General features: G+C 40.5%; 1 protein-coding gene across 1 annotated transcript in view; it reads right to left on the bottom strand.

The window, feature by feature from the left end:
• LOC149180353 (C2H2 and C2HC zinc fingers superfamily protein) overlaps window positions 1-22,978 on the bottom strand; it is a 35,237-nt gene extending 12,259 nt beyond the window's left edge. The window contains exons 1-2 of the mRNA XM_089413859.1: window positions 22,682-22,978; window positions 22,534-22,595 (exon numbers count right to left, since the gene is read on the bottom strand). Of these exons, the coding sequence (XP_089269985.1) occupies window positions 22,534-22,595; window positions 22,682-22,811 (192 nt within the window). The 5' untranslated portion in view covers window positions 22,812-22,978. The remainder of the gene's footprint in view (window positions 1-22,533; window positions 22,596-22,681) is intronic.
• Window positions 22,979-24,381: the final 1,403 nt, after the last annotated feature.

Here is a 24,381-nt window from a genome sequence, read left to right as displayed (position 1 = left end):
TATACTCTAATGAAGCAATTGTGCAGTCCTCTGCGTTGCCTCACTGGGAATAACTCGGCCCTCTTGTTGCTGCCTCTCTGGATCTGGAAAACTTCCTCTGGATCACTGTCCCTGCCCCTCACTCATTGCTTCGATCTTTGGCTCTCCGAAAGCTAACTACTGCTACTTTGGAAATCGATTTGCCAAGGAAATCGAATTTATGGTGTTCTCAAGTGTGTTCTCCAAGTGCCCATCAACTTCCTCTTATAATCCATTGTTGGAGCACCAACAACAAAGATTAAAACTTAATCGATGGCTAGGATCATCTTGGAATCGATCCGTGTGAGTTTCTAGATGATTCTCACCTTGACTTAATTAATATTGATTAATTAACCAGTTTTCCTAAGTTTAGACTTAGGAAACATTAAAAAATTGGTTAATAATCTAATTAAGTCACTTCTAGGTGGAATTTCCATAAACGATTTCTGGGTCTTGGAGATCTCATGTATTCTAGCCTCTCCACCAAATTTTGTGGCTAGAACACAACCGATGCTACAAAAAATAACAATTTTTGTTGAGCTACCCACTAGTGCCCCTGCCTACTGGAATCACCAAAAAGGGGTGTACTAGACTAAGTAATGTCCAATCAAGGATATGAGGGTCTCACAATGGAAAATTGAAGGCCCAATGTCTCCCTCCAGAAAAAAGCTATGCACCACTAATTGAGGTACCAACAGAAGGTGGAGATGTACATACATAACTCTCGAAAGAGGCAATAGAACTATCCTTGAATCCCATAATAGGTAGGACATTAGAAAATAAATTGCTCCTCCCTTCCAATCTCCTACATATAACATAATTGGCAAATATGGCCCTCCAATGGAATTTGATGTTTGACATCTATTCATAACTTATGAGAACTCTCACAAAACTAGCCCAAAGGGATGATGACTAGGTGAATCCAATGTCGGAGCATATAAGGGAGGCTAACAATGAGGTTGTCTCTCAACCCCAGGAAATGCTTTGCATACAAAGCCATATTGGGCTTCAACACTCCTAGATAGTCAAGCCAAGTGTCCTAGACATACCATCTATAGTTTTGATCTCGCATAATCCACTTCAACTCTTGCTTATTTGTCGAGAGATGTCTTGTGGTATCCAAAGAGTACCTGCAAGGAGGGAGGCAATCCACTAATACACCAATTGATCAAAGAAGGCCCACAACCTCTAAAATTCAACAACCATGAACCCAACCCATCAGTTTGTTCGAGCAATATGTAAGGTACAAATAGTGCTCCTTGTTAGTTGTCGAGTCAACAAAACGTCAAATATGATGCAAAAGTGAGACCCGTATGAAAATGATCTTGAGCCAATAGAGGTGGACCGAAAACTCTACCTAGACAACTATTTCAGGAACTGTCTGCTTGCTCCTAATTATACAATGGAGCATGAGGGTTTGCACACTCTCCGCAATGGCCCAATTCAACTCAAGCAGGCTAGGCCCTCACATCTATGAACCACAAGGAATTGTGGGCTAAATGATAGTCACTAAGGTCTATCTTAGACACGATGTCCTGGAAGTGATTCTAGAAACACTACAATCAAGAAAAGCAAGGACCCATACCCCTTATTGCAAACAAGTAGAAGACTACTGAAATTGCAACCCAATTTCAAGAATGTTAGTGACAACAAATGAGAGGGAAAACAATGATATTTGTTCATTTGAAGCCCAAATTGATTAAGTGGGAAAAATGCTAGTCATTAGTAAAGGAAGGATGGAATACCCAACTAGATGAGAACCACGTTGGTTTTGAATTTGCATTGTCATTGTTATTGCTTGATCGTGGGCTACAACCCTTGGGACTTCATATCATAAGCACATTCACATTAAACAATGAGGAATACAATGCTAAATTAATTAGCTCCTCCAATATTTCCCCTCCTCATCTTCATGCCTTCTTCCAAGCCATTCATGAGGCCCTTGTTCTTGGATGGTGGTGCTCTAAGACCCCTTGTTCAAATGCCCAACATGCCCAAACTGTGAAAGGATGTAATTTTCTCTCTTGACTCCTATTCATGGGAATCTACAATTGACCATGGCATTATAATGGAGGGAGGGCTACAAGTTTTTAAAAATTACTTTCTGTCACCCAAGATTCAAAACAATCCAAAGCTTGCACCAAGGTTCAGCCACTTGCTTTTTCACCATGGTCAATATTAGGGATTGATAGACTCACTTCTACAAGATAGGCATCCTTTGACTCTTGAGAAAGACCAAACTAGTCAATGATACTATAGTGGCAACTTAATTTGACTTAAGGTTTTCCATTGGATTTACCGAAAAATATAAAAAATGAATGATGATTTACAATTGGTCGCCCTCTAATATAAATACCATTGAAGAGGGCATTGTGCCTTTTCATTGAAAAGGTGTGCCTTTTCATTGAAAAGGTTTGCCTTTTCAATAAAGTATTTATTTATACATTGGCTTTGTTATTAACCTTCATTATGTTTTAATATCGTATTATAGTTTTTTTGTCATTTACATATATAATTTTAGGTACATAACATTCACTTTCAAACAACCCAAAGTTCTTGGTAATACCAAACCAACCAAATAAATTTCATCCCTTTTTGGGCAACTTATCAACTAATAATAAGATCTGAAAATAGGACCATTAAGCATAATGATGTCTATCTAAAATGGGATCGTTGAAGTTGATCCTGTATAAAAGCAAGAGGCAGGAACCAAAATAAAATATAAGACTAATCTAAAACCTAGAAAGCCAACTACAAGGATGGAGAGGCAATCAAGGAGATTGATGTGCAAGGTGAGTGGATCTATAATCTATGGCGCCAACGATATAAGGCTACGCTGGTCCATGGCAATGTTCCACCAAAACGCAGGAACAAGGAGACACACAAATTCAAATTCAATAATGAAATAAATTGATCCATACATCATAAATGATTCAATGAAATAGAAATGGTAAAATATTGTATATATTGATTTAAATTCATTATTCATTATTATAGAATTTGATTAGTACTAAAGCCTACAGGGTTAGCTCAGTTGGTCGAGTCCCCGTTGTTAAAGCACCTTTGCTACTGAAAGGTCATAGGTTCAATTCTCTCGACACTCTCGGGGTTAGGCTCCATGTTTGAGCCGGCAGGGAGTGATAATTTCGAGCAAATCTGCCTAGTACAATTATTTCGTGGACATAGCAGTCACCAATCTCTAGGGACCATGAACGAATCGTCTGACAATTCGTCACAATAGATCTAATAAAATTATACTTATAAATTCCAAAATTTACACTATTACAATTTATATCTCTTTAGATTTATAGACCTGTAGATTATTGTTAATAATGTATGCATGTGAATTAAAATTATCCAGAAAATAGAGAACGGTGAAATAGAAGTTCACAAACACATTCGACATGCGATATGACCTGGGAAACACTTTCGGGAGAAAAACCCAATTGGAAGGTGAGGTTGCTCCGCTCTCTCTCTAAATGGAAATATGGTTGCAAGTACAAAGAAGTATGGCGTGTGGCCTGTGGACTACTACAATGCACAAATCCTATTTGCATGCTCTATCTCCTACCCCTCTTGGCTATTTTTGCTCATCTATGGAACAAATTCCCTTGTAAGAATGGAACCCCTTTTCCTCCTAGTGATCTGGTTATAAGACACAGCCTGATAGTCTGCTAGTGGTTAGGTTTGACTACCTCAACTCTTAGCCAGAGTTATAATATAGACTCTTCTAGAGTCGTTGTCATCATAATCACATGGCTAGCCCCCTTTTCATGAATTATGGGCACTGACATGGCATCCTCTCAAATTATGGTGGTGAAAACAGGAAGGTTAACTTTTGAGTGGCATAACTTTCGCTTACAAACTCCAACTGACGCGAGGAAAGGTCTTTGCCTGTAGAATAGGAAGAAAAGGCGTGGCACTAAAACAACAAAGTTTTACCCCCAAGAAATGTCATTTGATGCCTCAAAAGGCTCCCGAAAGGTTTCATACCCCAATTTGCCAAGTTGGGTCCCGCCGGTAAAAAGGGTCTTGTGAGTTCATTCCTCAAGTTTTTCCACTCTGAAAGCATAAAGATGGATGACAAACAATATAATTATCCAATCTACATCACACCTCCCCATTTTGGGAGGCTTTTGTTCCCCAAAAGTTTCTACTGAATGAGGTGAGGAAATTTTTCCTCCACCTTCTCTCGAGTGTACCATTTAGCTTTACCTGGAAGTTGTCCTTTCAACTCAATTTGCCAAAGGTAATGATGCCTTTGTCTTGTAGTTCTGGACCTCTTCTACAAAACTATATCTTTTCTCAACTCTGCCTAAGCATCTGATGCCAAATCCTTCACATAAGGTAGAAACTATTCCTTTTCCTAATCTAGCATGGAAGGCTCGTAGAGTTTCACAGCCTCTACAATCACAATTGAGTAAATGTGCATATATGGTGGTAAACCGAGTCAATAGGGATTATCACCCACCTTTTCCAGTATCTCGAAGGGACCATACCGCAGAGCCTTGATTTTCTTACCAAACCCCTGTAGCCTCTCCTTATTCAATTGTAGCCATACTTTGTCTCCCCCCTTAAACGATTTCTTTGTTCTATGTTGATCATTCCTAGACTTATAGTTCTCCTCTGACTTTTGCAATGTCTCTTCTACATGTATATGGATCTGCCTGATCTTCTCTATAAATTTGTCATCCTTCAAGGCGCCTCATGTAAGATCTTCCCTCAATCATCCTTGTTTCCCATATGCAATGTCCAAAAGTGAAAGGCGGTAAATATCCAAACCAAGTTTCAAATCAGGACTCTCCAGGAGAAGTGTGGACTGCTTTGTTGTAAAAATGTCGTATATATACCAGATTTTCATCCCAAGTCTACGGATGCTTCTGGTTGTATAGCATGTTGCAAGGAAGTAAGGATCAAGAGGGAGCTAATTGTTCCCTATAATCCTAAACAAAATGGTGTGGTTGAAAGGAAGAACAGAACTATTGAAGAATGTGTAAGAGCCATGCTACATGATCAAGATCTCCCTCAATTTTTATGGGGAGAAAGCATCAGTAACAGTTGTCTACTTGTAGAATCGGATTCCTCATAAGATTCTCAACAATATGATGTCAAAAGAAGCATTTGTTAGAAAATCAAAAAGGCAGAAAGATTTTCTTATGTTGATAATTACTTGTGATATTCTTGTATTCTTAATATCTTTTATGTTCTTTTATCTTCTTTTCATCAAGCAATCATCAAAACAAAAACATGAAGATCAACAACACTAGATGTAGGCACTCAGTCAGGGCTAAACCCCCTCCCTAGGGGAAAATCGAGTCAAACTCTTCCACTAATCAAATTGAGAAAGACCAAGACCTTAGACCTTCCTCCTCCACCAAGTCAGCCTTCCAAGATGATCTAGAACCCTTCAGTAGTCTCTTCTTGTTCAGCGGCTACAACCCAGCAACAACCCATAATTTCGGCCCCCAACAACTCTAGAATTTCAGCCCAGCTACTCTAGAATTTCGAACCAGCTACAGTACTGCAACGGCCCTTCAAGCAACCCAACAACTTCGCAAGTGTGAAACAAAGAGAGAGAAAATTCAATTTCTTATGCTTAACAAAGACTTCCTTCTCCTTCACTAGGGTTTCCTTCCTTTTCCTTCAATTTTGCACCCTTTTTCTGCGTCCATCAACTACAGATCGAACTTGTTGTTGATGTGCTCCAAATGAGTTCAAGTTGTTGCCTTTATATAGTGAATCTGTGAGGTCAAATTCCCTTGATGAGGTCAACTTGTCCTTCTTGAGGCCAACTCGGTGGAGGAGACCTAAAAGACCTATTTTACATTGAAATAAATTACTTTCTTGATAGATGAAGCCCGAGAAGGGTCTTTTACATGATGACAAAGGCTAGGACTCTTGACATAAACCCTAGAAGCCTACAATGGAGGCTTCAACCTAAAAACCATTTACCCAAGCATGAAACCCATGCTTTAATAAGTCAATTTCTTTTACAATAATTTTTTTTCTTTCTTTTAACAAATACACTACATCATGACTCAAATACAATTATTAAGACTGACACTAGTTACAATTTTCAACACTCCCTCTTAACTAGGGAGGTATTCATAATTACATATATACAAAGGTACATGGAAGATCTCAAAGTGATATATATGCTATGAAGAGTCACAGCACACGCAGTGCTACAGATTAGATATCTGACCAGAGTACTCTAATCCGGTGGGACTAAGGTGTACTCAAGCTTTAGCCACTCTAGCTACCATCGCGCCTTTAAGCTCTAACACCAACCCAAGGAACTAGGTGCGTATCCAAGGTCGGAGCTCCATGATCAATGCCACCCTCCCTACTTCGGGATCTAGACATCAACAAATAGACCGGCCAAATGTCCTCTCGAGCATCTTGTTGCCACAAGATGCTTCATCTCTCCTAATCAGATATATATCCACCAATCCAAGCATGCTTCGAATGTTCAACCTTTTTACGAAGAGATCCTATACAATCACAACCCTAATCAATCATAAATATTCAAATATATATACAAGTAAACACAAACCTTTGGGATCCTCAATTATTCTGATGCTACTTATATCATCACCAAGTTATCCATACTCAACTTGTCAGAAGCTCTCTTCTTCTATAGCACCAAATACAACCTCAGTACTTCTCAAATCTTGCAAACACATTTGTAGTTCTTTCATTTATTTTTCGGTTTCATTCTTTCTTCAAGGTATTCATTATGACTGTCATAATATGCCCTCCCTCTTAACTGGGAAGACACATTTTTTCTTTCATCCAAGCTCCCTCTCAACTTAGGGAGATCAACGGTTTCCTTCATTTATAACATTGGAGAAACTTCAACCTTTCAAAGCTTCATTCTTTCTCATGGCATCAAGGTCATCTTGATTATCATCATTCTTGTAGCTTCCTCCATCATGCTCATGATTATGAACATCTTCAACATCTTGAAGATCATGTACCTGCAAAACTTTAATAACAAGTACAACCAAATACAAATATACAGAAGCATGAAGTTAACTATATCAAAATCATGTCATTATAATCGAAGCATCAAAACATTCAAACTTTAGACATCAAATACCTAAATCGAGTTAGGTTCGAGTCAAATCTTTTTACATACTAGAATTCAACTACTTGCTAGGGTTTTGTCATAAATCGTAGATTCCATCTTTGAGACATAAATCCTTAGATATCAACGATTCAATCAAATAACAATCCAATCATAGTACTATACATCTAAGGTTTCAACAATATGCTTTTAGAATTACATGTCAGACTCTACTAGGGTTTGTTGCAAACCCTAGATTTTATCATCAAAGCTAAATCATATCAATAATCAAAAACAATATCATCATGTCCTAGAATATCAATCTCTACTAGGGTTTTGTTACAAACCCTAGATTTCACAAACTAAAACATGAGTATCAACAATTAAGTTAGCATACTCACATATACATATCTAGGATGCACTAGCATTTCACATCAATATCTACTAGGTAAACCCAAGATCAATACATCAAAAATTTTGACCAGGCTAGGGTTTCGATCAAACAGACGAATATACACCTAGGGTTTCATTCCTAGGATCTTACTATAACTATTACAAGGGTTTTGTTTATAAACCCTGATTCAACAAACCCTAAAAATCTAGGGTTTCATTATATAACGTAGATATTAACAGCAAACCCTAAAGGACTAGAGTTTTTACCATAACATTATCAAAACCCTAAACTTCAAAAGAATAGGATTTCTAAACTTTATCAACAAACCCTACGTAGACTAGGGTTTCATTATTAACATTGACATACCCTTAGCAACAAGAGTTTGGGTTCTTACGGTGAACCCTAAGGGTTAGGGTTTCATAAGAATGATCAAATGACAGTATAATGAAGTTAGATTCAATCTAATGATTAATCATCCTAACGAGAATCTTTAAGATTCAAAACCCTAGACAGAACAATGTCAGTAATGTAAAGCAAATTTCAAAAGAGAATGATCATACCTTTTTCTGCAACACATTAAATCAAATCAAACATACCTTGAGTTGTTCTTTTAACAAACCTTGTAGGACATCAATTCTTGAAGGGCTTTCTTTGCAATAGAACTTCTTTCATGATTCAGGTTTATCCTTTGAAGTTTCATCCATAACCTTTATGTATTCTGCAATCTTTCCTATCGAGGAAAATATAAAGAAAAGGTTTTTAGTATACAATACAAGCAAAGCTTGATATGAGGAGGAAACCAAACATGAAAAATAAAACAAAGAACAATATGCTTATCTTTTGGTAAACTAATAAAGTCTCCCTCTTAATCTAGTCCTTTGAGGGATACCTAAACAACCCAAAAGTTCTAACAATATATATTAGACCTACAAAGTCTAGAAATCAAAACATAAAACATTACAAAACTTAGAATAGTAGATTTAGAAGGATATGAGAGAGAAGACTTAATAGTATAAGTCTTTGACTTCAGATTCTTCAGTCTTGTTCTTCTTAGGTGGAGCTTCATCGGCAACATTTGCATGTTCTCTTTCTCTCTTCTTATTCCTTGGATTTTCAAGACATTGACTTTTGTAATGTCCCATCTTATGACAGTTGTAGCACTCAATCTTTGATAGATCAACCTTCTTCTTTGGTCCTTTGAACTTCTTGTATGTTCCCTTCTTCTTGTGATGAGAAGAGTAGGCATTAGAAGTGTTGTTTTCTTCATCCTCCTTTTTGTCACTTACTAATGAGATGCGAGTTTCTTCTTGACTGCATGCATTCCACATTTGTTCAAAGGTAGGTGTGTCTTTCCAACTGCTAATTCCTAATGCAAAAGCACTCCAAGATTTTGGTAGACCTAGTAGAGCAGCAATCATGAGTTCCTTTTCTAGTACAACTTCATCTATAGCTTGGAGTTCATCTCTTATCCTAGAGATCCTTACAAAATATGATGAAACAGTATCATATTTCGTCATCTTAATAGTTCTTAGTTCATTCTTGAGACTAGCTATCTGACCAATATTCTTGATGGTGAACAACTTGGAGAGGGCTTCATACGTTTCTTGAGCGGAATCTATTATGTATGGGATTAGATTGTCCTTTACTCCATCTGCTATTAGATTCATGGCCAAGATGCCGGTTTCCCTGAACTTCTCCTTTCTTGCATCATCTGTAGGTTTCTTAACTTTTCCTTGAACAAGATCCAAAACTTTATGCTTAGTGAGAATAAGATCTATCCTCTTCTTCCATGCCCTGTAATTGGAGGCTCCTTCTAGCTTGTTTTTTGTCTTCATTGAGGTTGGAGTAGTCTCTATATATAGTAGGATTCTTTTCTTATATGATCATTTCCTCAATGACCTTATTTTGTTCCTTCCTCCTTAACTTTTCTTTCAATTGACCTTCAAGCTGCCTTTTCCTTTTGTCTTCACCTTAGCTCTAAAACCATGTTAGAAAATCAGAAAGGTAAAAAGATTTTCTTATGTTGATAATTACTTGTGATATTCTTATATTATTATTATCTTTTACATTATTCTTTTATCTTCTTTCATTAAGCAATCATCAAAACAAAAAAATGAAGATCAACGACACCAATGTAGGCACTCAACCAAGACTAAAACCCCTCTCTAGGGGAAAACCCAGTCAAACTCTTCCACTAATCAAATTGAGATAGACCAAGACCTTAGACCTGACCAAAATACCTTCCTCCTCCACCAAGTCAACCTTCCAAGATGATTCAGCAACCTTCAGTAGTCTCTTCTTGTCCAACAGCTATAGCCCAGCAACAACCCCGAATTTCACGCCCCCCCCCCCCAACAACTCCAGAATTTCAGCCCAACAACTCCAGAATTTCAGCCCAACTATAGTACTGCAATTTTGGCCCTTCCAACAACCCAACAACTTCGCACGTGTGAGACAAAGAGAGAAAATTCAACTTCTTATGCTTGACAAAGACTTCCTTCTCCTTCGCTAGGGTTTCCTTCCTCTTCCTTGAATTTTGCACCCTTTTTCTGCCTCCAGCAACTGCAGATCGAACTTCTTGTTGATGTGCTCCAAATGAGGTCGAGTTGCTGCCTTTATATAGTGAATCTGTGAGGTCAAATTCCCTTGATGAGGCCAACTTGTCCTTCTTGAGGCTGACTTGGTGGAGGAGACCTAAAAGACCTATTTTACATAAAAATAAATTTATTTCTTGATAGATGAAGCCCAAGAAGGGTCTTTTACATGATGACAAGGACTAGGACTCTTGACATAAACCCTAGAAGCCTACAATGGAGGCTTTGACCTAAAAACCATTGACCCAAGCATGAAACCCATGCTTTAATAAGTCAATTTCTTTTACAATAAAATTTATTTTTCTTTCTTTGAACAAATACATTACATTAACTCCCAAATACAATTATGAAGACTAACACTAGTTACATTTTTCAGCAGCATTTATAGGAAGAAAGCCTTGTGTGGATCATCTTTGAATATTTGGATGGCTAGTTTTGCATACACAGTCTAAAAGATAAGAGAAAAGAAGTTGGATCCTACCAGTACAAAAGGCATCTTTGTTGGCTATAGCGCTTCATCAAAGGCGTACAAAATCTACCTAAAAGAGGATCGTCATATGAGGTAAGCAATGATGTCATCTTTGATGAAAACATGGCTTACAAAAGATCCAAAGACATTCTTGTTGATTCTGATGAAGAAGAGATACCCATCTTTGAAGATCTATCTAAGGATGAAAATGTTCAAGATCCTACATCAATTCAAGAAGATGTTGAAGGACCTAGTGAACCTGTGCAACATGTTGTTATTCCAGAAACTTGTAAGAGACCTGCTTGGTTGAGGACAACTCTACAAGAGGCAGAGGGACATGCAGCACTAAGGGAACCTTTAGAGAAAGTAAAGACCTAAAAGGTATTTTGGTTATGCAACTTATATGACTAAGCTCATTGAAGTTGAACCTTCCTCCTATGAAGATGCAACTAAACATCAAGAGTGGAGGAATGCAATGCAAGAAGAATACCAATCAATTATGAAGAATGATGTCTGGGAGATTGTTCCTAGACCAAGTGATAAATCTATTGTCACTTCCAAATGGATATATAAGATAAAGCATGCAGTGGATGGGAGCATCGAAAAGTATAAAGCAAGATTTGTGGCAAGAGTTTTTTCACAAAAGGAAGGTATCGATTATGAAGAGACCTTTGCTCCTACTGCTCGATATACAATGATTAGATCACTTGTCTCTTTGGCTGCTACTATGGGATGGAACATCCATCAAATGGATGTTAAAACAAATTTTCTAAATGGGACCATTGATGAGGAGGTTTACATTGAGCAACCTCAAGGATTTGAAGTCCATAAGAGGGAGACTCATGTCTGCATATTAAAGAAGGCTCTATATGGCTTAAAATAAGTACCTAGAGGCTAGAGCATGATATGCTAGAATGGATGCATACCTATTGAGACTTGGATTTGTCAAGAGTTTTGCAAATCCTAACCTCTACATCAAAGTGGTCAAGGATGAACCAATGATCATACTTTTATATGTGGATGATCTACTTGTTACAAGTGTGGAACATCGAATTCAGGAATGCAAGAAGCAGTTGGTAGTTGAATTTGACATGAAGGATCTTGGGCTCATGCATTACTATTTGGGACTAGAAGTTTGGCAGAAACCAAGTGAAATATATCTTGGTCAAGGAAAATATGTGATCAAGATACTACAGAAATTTGGCATGATGGACAGCAAGCCAATGACAACTCCTATGATTACTAATCTAAAGAAGTTGAGGAGTTCAAATTCTAGTCCGGTGGATCCTACTTGCTACAAACAATTGATTGGCTCTTTAATGTATCTTGTAAATACTAGACCTGACATTTGTTTTGCAGTAAATGTCCTCAGTCAATTTCAAATGGAGCCAAAGCATGACCATTGGATAGCAGCCAAACACATCCTAAGATATCTATGTGGGACCATACATCACTGCCTTCGATATGCTAGTAATGAAATCCAACTCATGGGATATACAGATTTTGATTGGGGTGGCAGTGAGATAGATGGAAGAAGCACTACAGGTGGATGCTTTAGTTTGGGATCTTCTATGATCTCATGGATGAGCAAGAAGCAGGATATTATTGCTTTGAGTAGTGTTGAAGCCGAGTACATTGCTGCAAGTGAAGTTTGCAAAGAAGTTGTTTGGCTTAGAAAATTGTTATCAAATTTATTTGAAGGATCACTTAGCGCAGTGCAGATTGGTGCAGCAGTTCTAGCAACCATTAGTTCAGTTATTGCTCACCTAAGTTTGGCCATGCTTGTCCATTGAGACAAGCCCAGGTGCACCATTCTATTTACTATTATATTTTGCTCTTCCAGAAGTAATAAAATGGCTCAGCAGTTCATTATTTCCAACATTTCCATGGGTGCTTAGTATCTATTTCGTTTACATATTTGTTGCACTGATTGTATGCTTGTATATCACTTGTATTCCTACTTAGGAACATTACAGTGGTATCAGAGCCTAGTTCTTGGCTCAGCTGTGGGGATTTTCTCCTATGAGAGAAGGGGACCAACAAAACATCACATACAGAAGGCAGAGGTACCGGAGCAGAGAAAGAGAGCTGGAGATTACTCCAGACACGGAGGACAGAGGGAAAGCAGTGGTAGAAGAGGAGGACATGGTGGAACCCAAGAGCAGGGAAGAGATGGCTTTCGACAGCCTCCTGAGGGCTTTGAATGACTTAGCCAAGGGCCAAAAAGAGATGTTGGAGGAGATAAAGTTGCAGAACAGAGAGGACCACTCCTAGAGGGTTTCTATTTGGGGAAACTTCTGGAGCCTCCCAGCCATTTGATCACCCCTCACCAGCAACACAACACCCATCGGCTAGTGGGCCAACTCGAGCCACACTACCCTCTTTCGTACCAGTGGCACAAATCGAACCAGCAAGGGGTGAAGACCCCACACAGATGGGAGATCATTTCAGAGAGTGGCAATCTATGGATGCAAACTTCAGGGAAGCACTCTCTTTCAGAGATTTTTGCAAGCTCAAGCAGAGTGAGAAGAGCAAGGGCTATGGAGGACAGGGTACACAGAACTATGAGCTGTAGAGGACCATAGGGAGGATGTACTTCCCTACATTTGATGGCATTGCCAAGTGCATTGCTAGGGCTTGGGTTGAGAAGATGGACACCTACTTCCAGCTCAACCGGATGACAGAACAGGAAGCCATCAAGATGGCCACGCTGCACATGGAGGGGGAAGCCCATGACTGGTGGTTTCATGGCTTGGCCACCCTAGGGCATGCCAATGTGGCTTCTTATGAGGATTTCACTAGGAGGGTGGTGGAACGTTTTGACCAGAGGGATCCGGAGGCCCATTTCAGGGAGTTGACCCAACTGCACCAGACAGGCAATCCAAAGCAGTACATTTTAGAGTTTCTGCGAGTGTCAGTGATGGTTCCGGATCTATCAGAGGCTCGAAGGGTATACACCTTCATTGAGGGCTTACATGAGCCCTACGTGGACTGGTGAAGTCACACAGACCCTCCATGCTGCAGGAGGCAGTTTCGTGCACCAGATATCTACAGGGGGCCATCCCCAAGATTAGAGCACCTTTTCCTGCAAAGACCCCTTTCCCACAGAAGGGGCATGACACTAGACCTCCACCTCAAAGGACCATACAGGGACGAAGGCAGCTGGATGATGAGACATGGAAACCTCAGAGGAGGAGGGGGTTGTGCTTCACATGCAGGGAGCCCTGGGCACCAGGCCATCAGTGGCACTGCCAGCAAAACACATTATATTGAGGTCTTTTAGACAGTGACCAGGAGGACGATTTGGAGCAGAATGTGGTGTGGGAGATGGTGAGAGTCCCGCGAATAGGGGGCCACCACCACCACCCCCACAGGGAGGGGCATCCTTTGCCCCATCCGGGGGAGTCCTTGCTTCTTTATGCGGGGTCCCCAAATTCTTGACATTGAGGATCAGAGGCACCATACAGCGACAACAGGTGTCAGTCCTAGTTGACAATGGGGCTACCCACAACTTCATAGATGCCCAGTTGGTTCAGAGGAGGGGCCTCACCACCACTGAATTTGAGGGCTTTTCAATCATAGTACCAGGTGACCGTACCATGCAATGCACTCAAAATGTGCCTGTTTTGACAGTAGTTATGGGGAACTACTCAATGACAAACCACTTCTTTGTGGTCGATGTGCCAGACACCAACGTAGTGACGGGTGTCCAATGGTTGTACTCCCTTGGGCGAGTCACTATTGACTGGAAGAAACTAGAGATGGAGTTTACCGGGTTGGATGGCAAACCAGTAGTTCTCAGAGGTATGCATTCCTATCCACCTCAGACAGTCTCAGCCCACAGGATGGAGGCAGATCTGCGACATGAGGACATCACATGGGCAGTGGAGCTAAGGATTCTGGAGGTAGGGGGACAGGCCCAACCACCACCACCAGACATACAGGCCTTGCTGGACATATGTGCAGTGGTGTTTGGGGACATTCCACTAGGGCAACCACCAGACAGGGGATTCGAGCACACTATTGAGTTGGAGCCAAGTGTGCAGGCAGTGATCACTACCCCTTATAGGCATCCTAAGGTCTATAAGGATGAGATAGAGAGGGCCATTCAAGAGCTGTTGGCATTGGGCCATATCAGGCCAAGTTCCAGTCCCTTCGATTCTTCAGTAGTACTGGTGAAGAAGAAGGATGGGACCTTACGCATGTGCATTGACTACTGGGCCCTCACTGGAAAACACTGAAGAACAGGTAACCCATCCCCCGCATAGACGAGCTGATGGATGAGCTTAGAGGAGCCTAGTACTTCTCTAAGATTGATCTGCGTTCGGGGTTCCACCAGATCAAGGTGAGGGATCAGGACATCCCTAAGACAGCTTTTCAATGCCACTATGGGCACTTCGAGTTCATGGTCATGCCATTTGGGCTGACCAACGCTCCGGCTACCTTCCAATTGTGCGTGAACCATGTCTTCAAGAGAGAGTCGAGGAGGTTTGTGCTGGTTTTCTTCAATGATATTTTGATTTACAGTTGAACGTGGGAGGAGCATCTCCAACACTTGGAGGAGGTGCTACGTATTTTGGAGGAGCAACAGTTTTATGCAAACTATCCAAGAGAGTTTGGCTTGACAGAGATGCTCTACTTGGGGCATATCATCGGTGCTGATGGGGTGAAGGTCCATGAGGAGCAGACACGGCTATCCGAGACTGGCCTGTACCACGTGATGTGACAGCGCTGAGGGGTTTCTTTGGCATTTGCACCTACTACAGGAAGTTAGTCAAGGGGTTTTCACAGCTAGCAACACCCTTGACAAATTTCACCAAGAGAGGAGCTTTCGCATGGAGTGATGGAGCACAAGTAGCCTTTGATCGCCTCAAGGAGGTGATGAGCAGTTGCCTGGTCTTGGCACTTCCAAATTTTTCCCAACCCTTCACCGTGGAGTGTGATGCATCCAGGGAGGGAGTTGGAGCAGTTTTATCACAGGATGGGCATCCCATTGCTTTCGAGAGTCGGAAGCTCCTACCACATGAGCGGTCATATTCCATATATGGCAAAGAGATGCTAGCGATCATGCATGCATTGGCCAAATTTCAACAGTACTTAGTAGGCAACAGGTCTCGGATGAATACTGATCACAATAGTCTTTGTCACTTCATGGGGCAGCAGGGCCTCAATGACAGGTAGCAGAGATGGGGTCAGCAAGGTGCGGGCCTATGACTTCGATATAGAGTATGTGCGGGGAAAGCACAATGTGGTGGTCGATGCTTTATCTCGGAGACCCATTGGTCTATCACTCATGAACATATACCATGATGGGAAGGCTCAGCTAGTGGTGGAGTACTCCAAGGACAGTAGGGCATGTGAGATCTTGGAGGGTACCCACGCAGATGAGCGCTACCGAGTGATGGATGAGGTCATCTATTACAAGGTACACATTTTTCTGGTGCCCAACTCGCAGTTGAGGGAGAGAGTGCTCTAGGTAGCACATGACTCACCACTATCCGGGCACCAGGGGTTTCCGGAAGACATATATGGCAGTCAGGGAGAGATTCACGCGGAAGGGCCTCAAGGGGACATGCTAAAGCGTGTACAGGAGTGTGAGGCATGTCAGCAGAACAAAGGGGATTTGATTCACCCTGCAGGATTGCTGCAGCCGCTTCCCATCCCCAAGGAGAAATGGGAAAGTATATCTATGGATTTCATTGCAGGGCTCCCCAGAGTGCAGGGCAAGGACTGCATTTATGTAGTGATCGACCGTTTGACCAAATATGCCCACTTTTTTGCCATCCCCACCAGGTACACAGTTGTGCAGGGTGCAGAGCTGTTCTTGAGGGAGATCTTCCGGTTGCACGGGCTTCCTAAGAATATTGTGAGTGACAGGGACAGCAGATTTATGGGAGGCTTCTAGCAAGAGCTTTTCAGATTGGTTGGGACCGAGCTCACTCCTAGAACGAGCACCTGGGAGGGCGAGCACATTTCGGAGCGCCCAGCTCTAAGGTTGCTTGACGGCAAGCAACATTTGGGAGGGGAGGACTGTCATGTCCCTTCTCAAACACATTTGTAACAGGGTGTCTCTACACATTTTTGCACATTTTTGGCTAAGGAAAAGGACCCAGTAGTTTCGACTTAGGGACTTAGGAGAAATTTCAGTTTAATTTGGTTGCTAGTGGAAGGTGGGGGCCACCCACGTGGGAATTCAAACTAGGCCATTCGAATGGCTTGGAGGGAATTCGAAATGTTGAATGGAGGGGCCCACATGAGGCAAGGAAGGCCCACGAAGACAAAAGGAGGAGGAGGCTCTCATTTGCATCATTCATTCACCTTGCAAATCAAATTTACTTGATTGTTCGCTCTGCTGCTTAGCCGAGTCAACTGGTTGTTTAGCCACGAATCTCTCAAGTGGGAGATTCAACCTTACCTTCGAGGGACCTTGAGTGCCCGCCCTAGGAAGGTAGTTCCATCAACGTTTTCAGGAGATCTGGGAGTTTGCTACAGCACCATCATTCAGCCACACACAGGAAATGCGTATTTCTGGGCCACCAGGAGAATACGCAAAAGGAGTTTGAGCCACAGTAGATCAGCCATTTGCCGGGAGAGCCAAGGAATCTGAAGAGCAGCATTAGGCCAACATTTCTTGATATTTTTGGAGCCAAAGAAGCCAACAACCCAGCAGTTCAAATTTCGGGCCTAGGAGACAGCGTAGAGGGTCAATCCAGCAATTTCAAGGACTTGGGGGCAAGAGCTACAACCCAGAAACTCATCCGGGAAGTCAAGGGATTTGTAGGAGGGATCATCCCAGCACTTTTGGACACTCTCGAAGAGGTTTTATAGTCAGAATCCAAATGGTCGAGATTTGCAGTTGCAGCTGAAGTTGGGATCCTTGGGGGTTGAATTTTAGAAGTCTGAACCAACTAAATTCCTTCGTGAGTTTTTCTGGGTTTAAGCCAAGGAATCAGGAGCTCGAATCTCATAATTTTTTAAGCAATGGAAGTGGTGTTTCCAGCCATTCGAAGTCAACAGAAAGAGCAGTTTTCTGGGCAACGCAGTGTAGATTGGTGCGGCGGTTGTAGCAGCCATTAGTTCAGTTATTGCTCACCTGGGTTTCACCATGCTTGTCTATTGACACAAGCACAGGTGCACCATTCTATTTACTATTGTATTTTTCTCTTCTAGAAGTAATAAAATGGCTCAACAGTTCATTATTTCCAACATTTCCATGGGTGCTTAGTATCTATTTCGTTTTTATATTTGTTGAACTGCTTGTATGCTTGTATATCACTTGTATTCCTACTTAGGAACATTACAAAAACCCAGTTGGAAGGTGACGTCACTTCGCTCTCTTTCTTTGAATGGAAATATGGTTGTGAGTACAAAGAAGTATGGTCTGTGGCCCATGGGCTACTACAGTGCAAAAATCCTCTCTGTGTGCTTTATCTCCTATCCCTCTTGGCTATTTTTGCTCAGCAATGGAACACATGCCCTTGAAAGAATGTAACTCATTTTCCTCCTAGTAGCCTGGTTATAACACAGCCCAATAGCCTACTAGTGATTAGGTTTGACTACCTCAACTCTTAACCAGAGTTACAATATAAACTCTTCTAGAGTCTTCTTCATCATAATCACGTGGCTAGCCCCTTTTCCATGAATTATGGGGGTTGACATGGCATCCTCTCGAATTATGGTGGTGAAAACAAGAAGGTCAACTTTTGAGTGGCATAACTTTTGCATACAGACTCTAATTGACGTGATTCTTGCATCGTTAGAAAGGTCTCTGTGTGTAGAATAGGAAAAAAAAGGGTGTGGTGCTAAAGCGACAAAGTTCTACCCCCCAAAAAATGTCGTTTGATGCCTCAAAATGCTCTTGGAAGGTTTCAGACCCTAATTTGCTAAATTGGGTCTCACCGATAAAAATGGTCCTATGAGTTGATTCCTCCACTTTTTCCACTATAAAAGCATCGAGATGGATGACAAATAATATAATGATCCTATTCAAATCATGGAAAAAAAAAATTGATTAGCACTAAGAAGTAAAAAGTAACCAATCAAAGACTTGGCCTAAGGTCATCAGTATCTAGAGTCAAGACTCAAAAATTAATACTACAAAAAAGAAAAATGGACAATGAACCAATGTTATCAAAACTAGTTGACCCCAAAACTAGGAACTGGAAGAAAAAAAAAACCAAAAAATACAAAATATTCTAATTTTGAATAAAATGCGTAAATATTCATGTGCATCCATATGAATCTGAGCAATTATACAAAATTAAGCAAAGTTTCTCATATATATAGCAAGAGTGCATATAACCAAAATAACACTGAGTGCAATCCATATTTGAATTTTGAACCAAAAATGCATCAACAAAGAGGCTCTAGATGGCCTCTATAGTCCAAAAAAAATTCATGCTACAACAAATACCTACATATCATCAAAATCATTGCATATATTGGGATCCTTATCATCAATATCACCCTCTAAGCATTAAAATAAGATAGAAAAAACTTAACATGTCAAGTCGAGATTTTGTTTGAGTGATAGGGTCATGATAGAGGAGTCAATAATCAATGTCGCCTACATCAAGGTACATAGAGGGCTTGGTGCTCTTGATTAAATGCTAGTTCCATACCCTCATACAGGATATAATCCAATGGAAACGTTGCAATCCCCCAAATCTTGAAAACTATTAAGTTTGTTGGATTTTGAGTGGGATCTAAAATTATACTTTTTGCATATAAAATCCAATAAGGTCATAACCACTCCTAAACAACTGAGTCAATTGATGGTAATGTTAAAAATTTAAGTAGAACGATTGAAAATGAAAGATAAAGGAGAACGTCACTTTTACATAGCATTAGTAGGGCCTTAGGGCTAAATATTAGGCATCCCCACTTGTAAATTAATGTTTTCAAGCAAAATTCAAGGGGGCACGCCCACATGCACCCCTTTTGGGAAAATGCATCCCCCACATTGGGGAAACATTTCACCCTATGTCTCCCCAAGTTTCCTAAAAAGGGGGACATGGAAAACGTTTCCCCCTGTGTCCCACAAAGGTAGAAATAATGCCCCATGTCCTCACTAATTTGGGGACATCTCTTTTCATCTACCTCTTAGTGCCATGTGTCTAGAGCATTGTAAAAGAGGAAGTGATTACACAAGTTTTGGACAACTTCAAACTTCATTAACATGTTCAAGATGAAGTACATGTACATACCATAGTCTTCTCTCAAGGTTAGTACAAATCCTCCCAACTCTCCAAACTCTAGCTCAGAAAAAATCAACAAAACCTAGCAACCAAGAAGATCCAATATGTGAGAATCATCCCAACACATCCTCCAAGACAAGACATCCTCTCCTCCTCTTCTTCACAATTCCAACCAAGGGGTTTAATCACAAAACCTTAATCTCCATTCTTCAATGGATAAACTCTAACCCTAGATCTCCAAGATGCTCTAAGATACTCCAAGAAGACCAAGAAACCCTAGCAACTCAAGAGAAAGATCAAGCACGTGTGAACACCCTAAAGAGAGAGAGAGATGCTAATACACACTCTTCTCTAGGTCACATCTCATCAAAAGAGTGAATGGAAGTGAGTGAACAAACATGTATGAATGGAAAGACTCTCCCCTTCCTCTATTTATATGAAAGGTAAGGGAGGTCAACAATACAATACGGGCCTTAGCCCTTACAAGGCATCTACAATGAGCACTTGTAGGCTAACACAAGTGAGATGCTACACTCTAAAGTACATGTGCCATGCTCCAAGGCAATGTCATGCACAATGATGACTCCAAGATGGTGTAGTTGTAACAAGAAAATCCACATCCCTCCATCACAAACTTCGATGATGGCTCCAAGATGATGTAGCTACAACATGCAAGTCCACATCCCTCCATCATAAGCCTCCACAAACTACACCAATTCTCCTAAGGAACATATTCCATTGGGTCAACTGCCCCTACAAGAATATTTTCAAAGCCAAAAGCATCCCTAAGCCATCTCCAATCCTCAGAAATGGAATCCAAGCATGTGTTAGCTAGGCAATGACACCCTCCTCCACACTACACAACGCTTCTCATCACAGGTAGGGCATTTTCCAGGCAAGTGGCTGCTTGGAGCTCCAATGAAGGGCATCCACCCAACTATCAAGAGAACTCCTATACCCAAGGGAAGAACATTTAGTACTATTTTTTTTAAATACATCATATATATAAATTTTCCGATGTAGCAAAGCACCTCACTCTCCAACCTATAGGTAAGGGTAAGATATTCCATAGGGTTCAAGGCCATTCAATAAATATTAAAAAGGCTCGAAGCCATTACAACAATGTACTCAATATGAGCTCATCGTGTCACTTGTGGAAATTGAACTTGAGTGGGGAGGATAACAATCATTCCTCTCAACCACCCATGAGAAACTCAATTGACAAATACATCATATCATATATCTGAGACTTTGTGGTTTTGTGGAAGATTATGTAAGTTTATCTCTCTCTATATATATATATATGTGTGTGTGTGAGAGATTCTCACTTCAGATAAAAAAGGAAAGGGAGACAAAGTCCTGATGACCTTGTATTCAGGTCTCTGGAGATTAACCTTCAAAATGACTATTTTTGAGTAACACAGCTTCTCGAACTTATGGGAACATAACTTCATAACTTTGCTTCAAATAAATCGTCGATACTCAGAATGTTGATCACTATTCTCAAGGGTAACTAACTTACGCAATCCAACTTCAAATTGTATCAAACTGTGGGTGCTGCTTCCTACTCGAGTGATGATGGTACCAGGAGCTTAGGGTCCAGCGTATTTGTATTCAAGTCTATGGAGATTAACCTTCAGAATGATTAATTCTGAAGTAACGCAACTTCTCAGACTTCTGGGAACGCAGCTTGGATAACTTTGCTTCAAATAAAACGTTCATACTCGGAACGTTGACCAATAAGCTCAAGGGTAGCTAACTTATGCAATCCAACTTCGAATTGTATCAAACCGTTGGCACCCCTTCCTACTCGAGTAATGATGGTACCAAGAGCTTAGGGTTCAGCATATTAATTTTAGCTGGAAGTTCCCCAACGCCCTATTTCCCAAATATTCAATGGTTTACCTTTTGAGCTGGTGGGTACCACCTGCCTATCAGGTCTAAACACTTCAAATGGTCACGAGATTTCCCAGTACTCCGAAAGATTATACACACAAAACCTTCCCGGGGGCCGATAACAGAGCCACTGGGGTTTCGGCAAATAAGCCCTGATAAGACATCCGTAAAGGTAATTGAACCCCGAAGTCTGAAGCTACACTCCTATTCTAGTCGAAGCTGGGGATTTTCATGATTTCCACTCAGCTGTGAATAAAATATCGGCAGGTAATCTTCCTTAAGAATTCGAAGAATGAAGAATCAAAATCGAGGTTTTTTAAGCTCTTTCTCGGGTCATTCCTTCCGGACATTCTCATAAAATACTTTAACTCGAAACGGCAAAACTATCAAACGCTTAACACTCTCCATTTAAATCAAGCATTCCTCTGTTGCTGCCGCTTTATGAATCTAAAGAAATAATCACCTTCAAGATTCAAGGATACGGGATTTCATTCCAAACTGAAAGAAAGAATTCCCACGGATGCCCTCCAGGTACCCCAATTATCACAAGGTTCTCACCGCCAACCTCACTGACAGATTTACAGTTAGTTAAATGACAATGCCTTGCCTTGATTCCATTTTCATTCCATCACTCTGCAAACTGAATCTTGAAATAAATAACTGTGCATGCACCATACGCAGTAGCTCTTAGTACCACTACCAACACTTCAACGGTTTGTACTAATTATACATCTATTCAGAAGAATAAAACAAATATTAATATCTTAATTCACCTTACAAAAATGATTTTGTCAAAGCTACAAATCTTCCAAAAAAATTTCACTTTGCAAATCTATTATAGACCCGCATAGCATATAATAGACACCCTAAACACGCGATAAAGGCATTAACCGTACCGTTTTAACAAAATGAGTGCAAATCGCCTTTCCTGCATTCTCAGCCTGCAATTGTTGCGGGTCTGCATCGCACTGCTCATACGTGAATATTTCGTCGTCGTTGTCGTCTTCTGGCAGAAAAATGTGACAGGAAGAAAAATAAACTGACCTTTAAAGGAATCGAACCACAGTTTTCTGGCGCGCTGGTGTTGGACGCCTTGTAGATGTCGCTTTCTAGCGGAGGGAGTATCCTGGAACTGTTTGTCACAGTAATCACAGTAGTATTTCTCGAGTGGCATTGTTCTGGAGCGTTCACGACACCCCGAAGTATTCAATTCACTTCAAATCTTGGCTGCCTGGCTCGCTCTCCATCAAAAGAACACTGGAGACATTTAACTCTCAAGTAAATCGTGAATCCTTCAGGGTCACGTGGAGCGAAAAAGGTGTGACTATAACTTTGTTGGTTATGGCTTTCTATAATCTTTATTTGAAGTTGAAGATGTTAGAAAATGTTGGTTATGGCTTTCTATAATCTTTATTTGAAGTTGAAGATGTTAGAAAATGTTGGTTATGGCTTTCTATAATCTTTATTTGAAGTTGAAGATGTTAGAAAATGTTTGGAGGATTTATTGGTTAGTGAGTTCATGGTATTATCATGGATACTTATATTTTACAATGTTTTATTATATTTAATTATAATTAATTGTAATAATTAAAGAATTAATAGGTTAGTGATTATGTTTTACATGGCGAGATATTGTCATGTAAAGTCACATTCAAAAATAATAAATAATAATAGTTATAACTAGTATTTACATATTAGGGTGCGAAGGGAACGATGAGGCGTTAAATGGAGGGCGAAGGGTGACGACGTTAAATGATGGGTTGATTTTTAAAAGCACCACGCGGAAGAGATCTCTTCAGTGTCGGCCTACGAATCTCTACAGTGTTAGCTTATAGAATCTCACAATAAAAACGCCTTCGGCGTAACAAAAAAATCATGTTTGCTAAAAAAAATTACCTTTTAGTAAAAAGGACATGTATAATTCTTTGGCTACTTAATATGGAGTTGAAAATTGGCATATAAAAATAATATTATTGATGGTATATGATGTGTAATTCATTCTATGTTCAATTGACATGTAATGTTTAAAACAAAAATATACCAATACCAAAAAAATAGTATTCATTGGGGGAGACAAGAGCAAGAGGGGTTGTCTACCGCTCCGATGAAGAAACCAAGATTCAGTACACTTGGGGCTTGGGGAGTGCTACAAATAACTAAGCAGAATTTTTGGCCTTGTGGCCTGGGCTAGAAATGACTATCTCAAGGAAAATCCAACATTTTATGGTATTTTGGGGACTCTATGATAGTCATCCAACAAGTGAATAAACTCAAAGAGAACTCCAACATTGATTTGTTACCCACCACCAGTGGGTGACCCCTATAGGAGAAAATTTCTCCTAGATTTGTCTTTAGTCGGTAGCCAGCAACCCCTTGCAACCACTGGACAACTCGATGTGCCATTAGTCTCCACCACTTGAGCCAGTCGTTATGCCCTCGTTCATTTGTTATGATCATATGTTTGAAGGTGGGCCTTCCAACCCCGAAGGTATAACTTTTCATTATGTAATTGGGTGTTTATGCTTGCTTTTCTTGGGCACATTTGGACATAGATTAGTGGGGGGATTCAACGAAAAAAACGGGCTTTGATTGTACTCTTGCCCCCTTACCTGAACTTGGAGGTTAATCTTGTATCCTAGTCCTGTGAGATCTCCTCTATTCGCTACTAACTTTAGGAGTGGTATTACATGAAAAACCCTAATTTTGGTTGTGTGGTCCCACTTCCTAATACCATATATCTCACT

The sequence above is a fragment of the Pinus tabuliformis genome, chromosome 3_2, assembly GCF_031772625.1.
Source record: "Pinus tabuliformis cultivar Carrire ecotype Pingquan chromosome 3_2, CPIR1, whole genome shotgun sequence".
Taxonomy (NCBI): domain Eukaryota; kingdom Viridiplantae; phylum Streptophyta; class Pinopsida; order Pinales; family Pinaceae; genus Pinus; species Pinus tabuliformis.
This window is presented reverse-complemented; position numbering and strand designations above follow the sequence as displayed.